Here is an 11,005-nt window from a genome sequence, read left to right on the forward strand (position 1 = left end):
CCTTCACATCAAAACACTAAACACAAAGAAATTAGATGGTCATATCAACAGATTCAGAAAATGTCTTTGACAAAATGCAGCACCCATCCATCATATAAACTCTCCTTCACAATTTGATAAAGACTATCTACAAGAAACTGTAGTTAACATTATTATTCCTGGCAAAATACTCAAAGCTTTTCCAGAAAATCAGGAACAAGGCAAAAATGGGCCATCTCATTACTCACAACATTACACTAAAAGTACTTCACACTGCAATAACAGAAGAAAATGAAATGAAAGATTACAGGCTAGGAAAAATAAATCAGTAAAACTGTCTTTGGTTGCTGGTGATATGAGTATCTGTGTAAAAAATTCTAGTAAACAAATGAAAAAAACTCCTGGAATTAATAAGTGATTGTAGCAAGATTGCAAGACTCAAGATTAATAAACAAAATTTTATCATGTTTCAACACACTAGTAATGACCAAGTAAAATCGTAAACAAAAAACACAATACTATGTTTTAGAACCTCAAAATATAAAACAGTTGCAAATCACCTATGTCACAAGAAATTAACATCAAGAATACATAATGAAAGAAACCTTCCACAGCTATACAACAACAAAACAAATAACCTGTTTAATAAACAAGCAAAGGAGGGGGCTGGCTGGTTAACTCAGTTGGAGAGCACAATTGGAACACCAAGTTCAAAGGTTCAGTTCAAAGATTCCCATACCAGGCAGCCACCCCAACCCTATCCCCCAACAAAAAACAAGCAAAGTAACTGAATGGACATTTCTCCAAAAATGATATACCAATGTCTAACAAACACATAAGATACTTAACAGCATTAAACATTAGAAAATGCAAAACCACAGTGATATTCCTTCACACTCAATACAGCATAACATGTTTTGGTGAAAGTGGAACTTTAGTATGCTGTGGGTGGTGACGTAAAATGGTACAGCCCCTGTACCATTTTTTAAAAATACACTGCCTTCTCAAAAAATTTAAAATGATATTGCTGTGTGATTCAGAAGTTCAAGTTCAGTGTATATATCCAAAATAATTAATAGCTGAATCTCCAAAAGATATTTCCATACCAGTGGAATTCAAAGCAGCATTAGTCACATAGTGAAGTGGTACAAGCAACTCAAACATCCGTCCATGAATTAATGGATAAATAAATTGTGGTATGTACACAGAAAGGAATATTATTCAGTCATAAAAAGAAATGAAATCTTTTTTTTTTTTTTTTTTTGTCTTTTGTCTTTTTTTCCGTGTCCGGCAATGGATCGCAACCCTCAGTGTTGCCCCCGTACCGGACCGGGGACCGGCAACGGGATTGCAAGCCTCGGCGTTGCTCCCACGCCTCGCTCAGCCAGTGAGCGGGAGCCGGTCTGCACGTGGGATCCGAACCCTCGGACGGGAGCGCCGCGGCGCTTCCCAAGCAGCGCACTATCCAGTGCGCCACCGGGCCGGCCCAAAAAAAAAGAAATGAAATCTTTTTTTTTTTTTTTCCCTGTCCGGCAATGGATCGCAACCCTCAGTGTTGCCCCCGTACCGGACCGGGGACCGGCAACGGGATTGCAAGCCTCGGCGTTGCTCCCACGCCTCGCTCAGCCAGTGAGCGGGAGCCGGTCTGCACGTGGGATCCGAACCCTCGGACGGGAGCGCCGCTGCGCTTCCCAAGCAGCGCACTATCCAGTGCGCCACCGGGCCGGCCCAAAAAAAAAGAAATGAAATCTTGACATAAGCTATAAAAAGGAACAGTGAGGACATTATGCAAAGTGAAATAAGCCACTCACAAAATAACAAGAATGGTATGGTCCCACTGATATGAGATAAATTTTGAGAAACTGAACTAGAATGTCAGATGTCAGAAGCTACAAGGAGGGAAAAATTGAGGGTTGTCATTTGATGGATATAGAGCTTCAATATTCCAAGATAAAAAAGTTCTGGAGATCTCCTGCACATCAATGCAAACATACATAACACTACTTAAAGGTAAAAACTGGTTCAAATGCTAAATTTTTTTGCTATGTATATTTTTCTTTACCAAAACTAAAATTAAAATAAATATTTTAAAAACTAATTCATGCAACAAACTAAAATATTTAAAAATATGTGACTAACCGAAAAAAAAATCTAGGAAAAGAAAAGAGGAAAAGCAAAGGATTAAAAGGCAGACGAGATGACAACAACTACAAAACAGCAAAAGGGCAGACCTAAACCTATCACTTTCAATAATTAGATTAAATGGAATTAGTCTAAATATTCTACTGAAGGCAAAAACTATCAGATTTGATAAGAAAGACCCAATGATATGCTATCCAGAGACATACACTTTAAACACAAAGACACAAACAGACTGAAAGGTAAAAAATAAAAATAAACTACTACACAAACATTAACTATGAAAAGCTTAAGTGGAAATATTAACACTAGCCAAAAGAATATTCAGCATGAAATATATTACCAGAAATAAATGGAGCACTGAAGGATGTGGGCCACACTATTGCTTACCATAGCACAGAAAATGGAAAGGATATCTAAACCTCTCAGGGGTCTGCCAAAGGAGAATTCTGTGAACAATGGGAAAAGGGCTACCTGCTCTCCTATCTCTGTCACTGAGAAAATATGAGAAGAGAGATAAATTAAAGGTGGCTGGCTTGCCAGATCACTAAGATGATCAGAGCAGAGTTTTGATAACACCAAGGTCAAGGGTTTGAATCCCCCCACAGGCCATGCATCAATAAATAAATAAGTAACAATGAAACAAAGAAAGATGTTTGATTTTCAAACAAAATTTAAAGAAAATGTAAAGGAGCCAGTACTTGCTGAGTTTGAAAGAAAACTACTTTTCAATCCAACTTTTTTCCAAGACACAAACTCCTTTGTGCCAAGAATCACAGTATTTTGTTAAAAAAAAAAATTTCCAGTATTCTAAGTACCACAGGGTGTGATACATAGACAGTGCCTGATAAACAATAAAACTTCTTAAGGAATAGCTGCCTCCAAGAGAAGGGGAGGCCAGAGAAAAAAGTGCCTAACAGAGATAGCATTGATATAATGGATTATAGTACAATGGAAGCCAATGCTTATTAAAGATGTAAAACAGGGTAATTTCTAGTATCAAAAGGGCAGAATTAGGGCTGGCCCGGTGGCGCACTGCTACATGCGCTGCTTGGGAGTGCAGCGGCGCTCCCACCGAGGTTTCGGATCCCACATACAGACTGGTTCCCGCTCACTGGCTGAGCGAGGTGCGGGCGTGACACCGAGGGTTGCGATCCGTTGCCGGACACGAAAAAAGACAAAAAGGAAAAAAAAAAAAAAAGGGCAGAATTAGAAAAAAAATTTTAAAAGGGTCATTAGATTTTCAGCTATTATAACCTGAAAATAGGCAAAGAAATTGGTCAACTACAAACTCAGGCATTTAAGACAAATGGATGTTGACAGAGAGTAGTGAGAGCCCAGAGGGCACAGTGCAGAAGCAGGAGGTATTGTTTCCAGAGACAAACATGGCACCTTAATCGAAGAACTAAACCAGGTGCTCAATGGGCATAACTAACTGCTCAGACTAGTGCCTGCATGGTGCCACTCCTTGCCACCCTACTGTCTGAAGGGAAGTGCCCACATGTTTATGCCATTCTCCTCACTGTGAACTGGCCACATGTTGAGGAGATGAAGGTAATAGGCTACTGGACATGATTTAGTTGGGTTTTCGGCCAGTTGTATAACAGTAGAAGATTTCTAGGGCTCTTGAGAGGGGGAAAGTATATCTTGCATGTGGTAGAAATTTATGGCCAGAGAGCCAACTGTGGTCTATTAAAGACTGCTGCAAAGTCTTACTAATCCTCTTATTGACAGATGGAATCTAACTGCCTTCCTCTTCAATCAGTGCTGCTCTTAGTGATGTGCTTGACTAAGAAAATGTGATGGGAGACATGCTTTGGGATCTGAGTAGAGATAATCAGAAGCCTCAAAGCCTCTGCCTGGGCCTCTTGGACACTTGTCCAGGGAGAAGCAGAAAATCCTGACTACCCTGAGACTGCCAGACTCTGAGGAAGCCCACCTGGCCGTAAAGAGAGGGCTGGATGTCTGCCCAATGCCCCCAGCCACTAGTGTTCTTCCACATGAGACCAGACACATCATGCAGCAGTCAACCTACACTTCCCTTTTACAGTCTACTTACCCACAACATTCCAACATGGAGTAAGAAAGAAATTCTTATTCTAAGCAACTAAGTTTTGTGTCACTTTGTTACACAGCTCATCATGGGAACACCAAACAAGTCATTAGAGACCATAGACAGTACTCTGATATGCAACAGGAAGCATGTAGGTTCACATTGAACATTAGGTCCAAAATAAATAAAGCCACCATTTCACATCTTATGTTACATCTCAAACTCTAATTGAGAATGTCAACTTTCAGTTAACTAGTCTGTCACTTTTCTTTCCTAACCAACTGTTAGCTATGGTTCTAGTTTATAAACATACTGATGATTAATGCACACATCCATTTTTCTCATTCATTTCTAAGTGATTGCCTGAAATAGGAGAAGAATGCAATACAATATGTAAGAAAGTTTAAAAACATGACAAGTCTTCTTGAAGTAGAAACACACAACTGTACACTAAGAAAAACTACACATAGAATCACTGACATAAATTTATAGAAGCAAAATGTACAAATTATGAAAATCTGCAATTTCTGTTCTTGTTCTTTGCATGCCTTTTTATTGGCTCTTCATCAATGTCCCACTAACTCCTGAAGGCTTTCTTCCCTCAGACACTTAAGGATGTCACCACAGGTGCTGATTGGAAGCCCAGGTCACCAGGGATTTACCTCATCACCAGGAAACATGCCCGTCAGGTTTTTACAAAAATATTTCCAATGGAACAAAGTTATTGTCTTTATAAGCACCAACACCTCCTCCCCCTGTATAGGCGGTGTATACAGAAATCTGAATAATATGAAAAGAACAAGCAAACAAAAGTAGCAAGAATTGACACCACAAAGGATTAGACACAAGAAGCAGGGAAGAGTCCAGGAAACATCCCATTTCACTGGCTTGGGTCACTGCCTGGATGGTAGTGATACCACATGTACGAGAAAAAAGTAGATGTCACTTTAATTTTGGATTCATGGACCTTAAGGTAAGCAGTCAAAAGCGAGTTCAACCTATGATCCGAGGAAAAGGGAAGAAATAGAAAAGGGAAAAAGCTAAATAGAACCAAGATTGCAAACTAAAGAGGACTGAATCAGTGAAGAAGAGCATAGTGAGAAAAATAGCACCTAGAATGAAGCACTTGGATGAGCTATGTTAAGAAGAAAGAAGAATTCTGAAGAAAAGAGAGAAAACCATCAGTAAGGGGATGAGAGAAACAAACTAACTGGCACAGAATTTCCAGGGGAAGATCATGTACAGCAGTGTCAAATGGGGCAGAAGCTTCAAGTTAGAAAAAGACTACAGAATAGGCACTGGACTTCACTGTAATTTATGTGATAATTCCACATTTTATCCACGAATAAAGTACAGTCTTCCAAATCTATACACAATCCATAGGACATGTGAGTGAAGCCATCTTGAACCAACAGCATCAATCACGGCACAAGGTGATGAAAGCTGCATCTGCCGTCCAGGTAACGCTAGCATGAGAACTGCCCAGCTGACTACACCCAACATGTGGATCCACAGAACTTCAAGAGAATAAAGTGGTCGGATATTTTAAACCATTGCATTTTGATTTGTTCTTACACAGCAAATGCTAAATGATACATGTAAGACCTCGGAACTCAGTATGTTTTAACAAAATTATGTGGGTGAGAAAGCCTTAAATTACATGAATCCTTACAGACTGCTTATTCAGCAACATGTGCCTTAGCAATGTGGGTGAGAAAGCCTTAAATTACATGAATCCTTACAGACTGCTTATTCAGCAACATGTGCCTTAGCACTTACTAAATATTTCCACTCTGGAAAGCTATGCATTCATTTCCAGGTTGGCAGTCAAAAACTTTCTAATAGAGATGGTATTTCAGAACTTAGTGCCAATAAATGCTCATATCCCATGAGAATTTGACATATTCTCTTGTCAGGTTTCATTCCAATCATGCAAAAAAAGTGTCTGCCTTTTTGACATGACAACAGAAAGACCAGAGACAAATTTCTACTCAACTTAGATGGCTCTGAAGTGTTATATCTTCTATATCTATATCCAAACGTTACCGTACATATGTACATTTCCTTCAAGCTGAGGTTTACTCACTTCTTTTCTTTTCTTTTTCTTTTTTTAAAGATCCCCAGTGTTGTCAGCACCATGCTTGACCAGTGAGCTAAGCGGCTATCACTATACAGGATCCAAACCCGGGGCTTTGGTGTTATCAGCACTGCACTTTCCCGAGTGAGCAACAGGCTGGCCATACTCATTTCTACTTTTCCATTTTCATTCATGCTCCCCACAATACCCAGGTAATACAGTTAAAAAAATAAGGAATAAATAAAGAAACAACTCACTGGAGACTTATACATCTTTTCTTGCTCTTGGAAAAGCATAGCACACTCTAGCAGCTTAGCTAGGAGAGAACGGAATGGAGTGGATTAAGGAGAGAACTGTTGTGGCTTGACCCTGGATTCTCCTGCCCAAAACTCTCTACACGTTAGCTGGAAAAGACAAACAAGCAAACAAAAAGTCTTCCTGGGAGACAACAATCTTTTATGGTCAATAAGGCACAACAAAGACGCATTAAACATGCATCTGCAAGTACATTAATTAGTACACATTAGACACATAATTTATTTGGGGGTTAATGAAAACATACATTACCTACTGATTTAGCAAGAATCAACCTTACCTTAATACAACTTAATCATTGAAACAAAGAAAAACACATTGTGTCATTACTAAAACTAATGCTACAGAAATAGTTAGGCTATATTAACTATTTTCATATTAATACAATGACTCCACACACGACTCCAGATAAGTGTCTCCACTACAACACATCTCATTTATATATACCTAAATATCTGTATAGTGCACATTTGGCAACCCAACATCTTTTGGCCATGATTACATAGGTAAAAAATGTATATTACATTTATCTCTTTTGGTACACTATTCCAGTAATGTTACCCAGTGATGGATCTCCCTACACCAAAACCCTCATGTATTATGCTCTGACAACAAACTGAGCTTTGCTATGTGACTTGCTTGGGCCAAAAGTGCATTAGCAAATGTCATGCAAACATAAGTTTGATAAATACTGGCCACTGGTGCTTGCCTTCTTAAACATAAGCACAGTGTGAAGAAGCCTAGGGCTAAACTTTTGGAGATAGAGGCCCCAGCCAAGAGTCAGCACAAACCACTGGATATATGAATGAAGCCATCTTGAACCAACCAGCCTCAGTCAAGGCACCAGGTGACTAAAGCTGAACTACCCAGCTAAACACACCCAAAATGTGAATTCCTAGAACTTCAAGAAAATAAAACGGCTGGGTTTTTAAAGCCATTTGGGTTTTGATTTGTTCCTTACATGGCAAATACTAAGTGATACACCTAAGCCCCCAGAACTCAATATGTTTTCAACAAAATTATGTGGGGAAGAAAAACTTAAATTACATGTCAAATACAATCAATATACCTTCACAACCACAGGGAGAAGTTTTGGAAATTACAATGAATATCAACTAAGAGGACTTCATTGAGGTTCCTGGCACTAATGCAGGTTATGTGAACCATAAAAAGTAATTGTTTGCACATCAGTAAACTATAGTGCAAGATTTATTTATTTATTTTTAATGTCATGTACAAATTGTTTACTTTAAAAACATAAAAAGTGTCTGTTTCTTATAAGTTACTAGTGAACTGTATCAGGGTACTTCAAAAGTTCATGGAAAAATATAATTAAAAGAAAACATGGATCTCTCCATGAAGTGTTTGAAGAACACTAGTATTCTAAGTTTCCCATTCAAGTAATGTAAAATTGGCTTCTATATACATCGGCAAAATTTGTGATTTTCAAGAACGCAATACTGACATTAAGGGAAGTACTTATGTTATTTACTCTTTGTGGTAAAATGACCCACGGAAAGCACTGGAGATCAAAAAGGAAAGGCAATGAATGTCAAAGCATACCTTGTTCTAAGTTGTCTTCAGCATTACAGAAGTAATCTCAACAGTAAACAAACAGTTGTTTTGATGGAAGTGTGGCAAAATGGAGAACAATAGGCAAAAAGTCAGGATGTCTAACATCAGTCAACAAATCATGTGCCCGTCGGCAACTCACGTTTCCTCAAATCCAATTATTTTCAGTTTTCTTCCGAGATAGAAATAACTGGCAAAATATTCCTGAACTACCAGAAAGAAACTGTGAAGATATAACACCATCAGCACGTCTCTAGGTGCCAAAATTGGTGATAGGCTGGGTTTGAGAGAGCTCACACACTAGGAACAATGGGGGAAGATTGAAGGAATGGGCGTGTGTTCAGAGAGCACTGCAGACAGATCCTCTCAGCGGTGACAGGTTATTCCTGCACCCCACAGAACACCTTCAAAAATCCCTTTCAGTGAGTAAGATTTCCTAGGTCTTTGACTATTCTTCTCAAACTCACTCTCCCTTTTGAAAGTTGGCCTAAACGTCCCAATATCACCCAGCCTCAGGTAGCTCCTGAAAGTGGTATTGTCCAACTCCTGTGCACTGTACGCACTGGACTGAATAACTGCGTGGGCTGTGAAAGCTGCGCCTTTCTGGGACTCCTTTGCCTTTGCTCTGATGCAGTCCTGAGAGGGTTCAGGCCACAGTGATGTTCTCGCAGGTGGGATTCTTATTCACATTCATAGGGAACCCGCCTTCAAACCCTGTCTCAGCTCCTGTACCCCAAATAAAACCAGAATATCATCCTATGCCCCAATGTCCCTCCTAGAAGTCACTGTCCCTGACAACTGTGTCTTATATCAAAGTCTGTAAACTCAGGCCAGGAGTGCTGGGTAGACCACACAGTGCAGAAAGTTGACCTCAAGGAGAGACACCGAGACACCCACGACCACAACAGCCACAGAGTAACGCTCCATCTGCACACACCTCACAGTCCCAGGTTCACACCTGGGATCTGGGGCATCACACTAATGTCCACACGCTCACATTACAGATGGTGAAGTGAGTGTCCCATAGGTCGGTACCAGGCTCCTGATGGCAGAGCTGTAATGTGACCTCTCCATACCTCCCAGGCTCGCTGTCTTCACACACCCCCATCCACGAACCGTCTGGAAAGCGCAGCCCGGGCGCCCCTTCCCCGGCCAGGCCCAGGTCCGCGCTTGCGCCGCACGTCAGGCCCCGCCCACCCGAGGTCCGCGGCGCTCCTGACCCCAAGTGCCGGGACACCGTCCTGCTCTCCAGGGCCCCTGAGGCCCGCGGGCTCCTCTTTCACCCCTGCACCCACCTTCAGGGACGCACGATCCAACCGCAGGATCTGAGGAGCAGCGTGAGGACAGCAGAAGCGTCCGGAATCTCCACAAAAGTTGGCGAGTGCTCGGGATCGCACATGCGCAGAAAACACCCGGAAAATCCTTTCCCAAAGTACGCCTGCGAGGGTGACGTCATTGCAAGGCAAAACTACGTTTCCCAGAAAGCGAGGGGAGCGAGGATGCACATGCGCAGAAGAAATGCACAAAGACCATTTTCTATAGTCCTGCGCCTGCGACGTTATGGTCATTGAGACTGCAGTTCAGAATACCCTGGGGTCCTACATTAGGAACCAAACAAGAAAATTTTTAAAATTTTCCCTGCACGGAGTACTGTTACCGGAAGATCAGGTCTTGTTGGATCAAGACTGGTCTCCAACCAGGCAATAGACTAGTCTCTAGTCCACAGATGTGGAATTCTGATTTTTTAGTAGATGTTAGTTTGACAACCTGAGACATTGTGGCAATAATGGGGAAATTCAAATGGGGTCCAGGTATAGCTGTTATAGAGCCATGTCTATTTTTAAACATACATTTAAAGTTTGAAAAAATCATATCTCTTTTATTTTAGATGTGCAAAAAAAAATTTACATGGCAATTTTCTTTCAAAACAGTAAGAGATGTTTGTTCACATCCAGTAAACTAATTTGTGAGTCTCAATGCTATTACATAGTTAGAAAAACTGCTGTAGTATGTGTTGTGAAATGAAATAGCAGGGTCATAGGGTAGTTGCATTTCTTAGTCCTTGTCCCAATTTACAGTTGTGATGTGTGATAATTAATTGCCCAGAAATTCCCATGTTCCATTAAGCCATCTGTCCATTTATTAAATCAAATTTTAGTACTTTAGGGTGTGTGTGTGGGGGGTGGGGTGGTGGTGGACATGAACTTTGCCTTTTCTTCTCTGGTTTCTGCAGCAAAACAGGCAGAAGATGTTTACACGGGTTTATCAAAGTTTCTGCTATGTTGAAGTTCCTCTTAAAACAGAAAGTAGGGCTAGCTGGTTAGCTCAATTGGGAGTATGTGGTGCTGATAACACAAACATCAAGAGCTCAGATCCCATTATTGGCCAGCCACCAAACAAACAAACAAAAAAAAAAAAAAAGCAAAAATTTCTAGCTTGAGTAATCAGAGTTGATACTGGCTTGAGTGTTAGAATGTGGGGCAGAGTAAAAGAACGGTGAATGGGATGTGTGAGAGGCTGTGGTCATGCCTAAAACCTGTCCCTGCTTTTCTCTTTTCCTAATGTATTTTCTGCCTTGTTTAAATTACTGTCTTTTCCTCGATTCTTCAACTTCTCCTCAGTGATTTTAATTGCAGATCCAGAGAACTCAGCCTTGATCTTCCCACAGCCTTCTTGTCTCAGACATTAGAATCTATAGACTTCAATCCCATTGAACTCCTAAATCCCGTGCCTCTCTTAAACACTTATTGGTAGGGGATGTGGGAATCCTTTAAAAACAAGATGATTGGCAGGGATTGGGTGGCGGGAGTCGCTGCCTGATCTTTCACACTCTGGATACACTTTGTCACTCCCTCTCTTTGTATGTCTGC

The 11,005-nt window shown here is 40.7% G+C and overlaps 1 protein-coding gene across 3 annotated transcripts in view; it reads right to left on the bottom strand.

Annotated features, from left to right (window-relative positions):
* The window catches only part of LOC103595521 (zinc finger protein 717-like), a 24,296-nt gene extending 15,041 nt beyond the window's left edge, over positions 1 to 9,255 (bottom strand). For 2 of the 3 annotated variants that reach the window (XM_008578940.1, XM_008578938.1), the window contains exon 1: positions 6,506 to 6,549. In XM_008578940.1, coding sequence (XP_008577162.1) covers positions 6,506 to 6,544 — 39 coding nt within the window. In that variant the 5' untranslated portion in view covers positions 6,545 to 6,549. Of the gene's footprint in view, positions 1 to 6,505; positions 6,550 to 9,211 lie in introns of those variants that run through there. The other variant, XM_008578939.1, reaches the window with a different exon arrangement.
* Positions 9,256 to 11,005: the final 1,750 nt, after the last annotated feature.

Source organism: Galeopterus variegatus, unplaced genomic scaffold (genome assembly GCF_000696425.1).
Source record: "Galeopterus variegatus unplaced genomic scaffold, G_variegatus-3.0.2 Scaffold1788, whole genome shotgun sequence".
In the NCBI taxonomy this organism is placed as follows: Eukaryota; Metazoa; Chordata; class Mammalia; order Dermoptera; family Cynocephalidae; genus Galeopterus; species Galeopterus variegatus.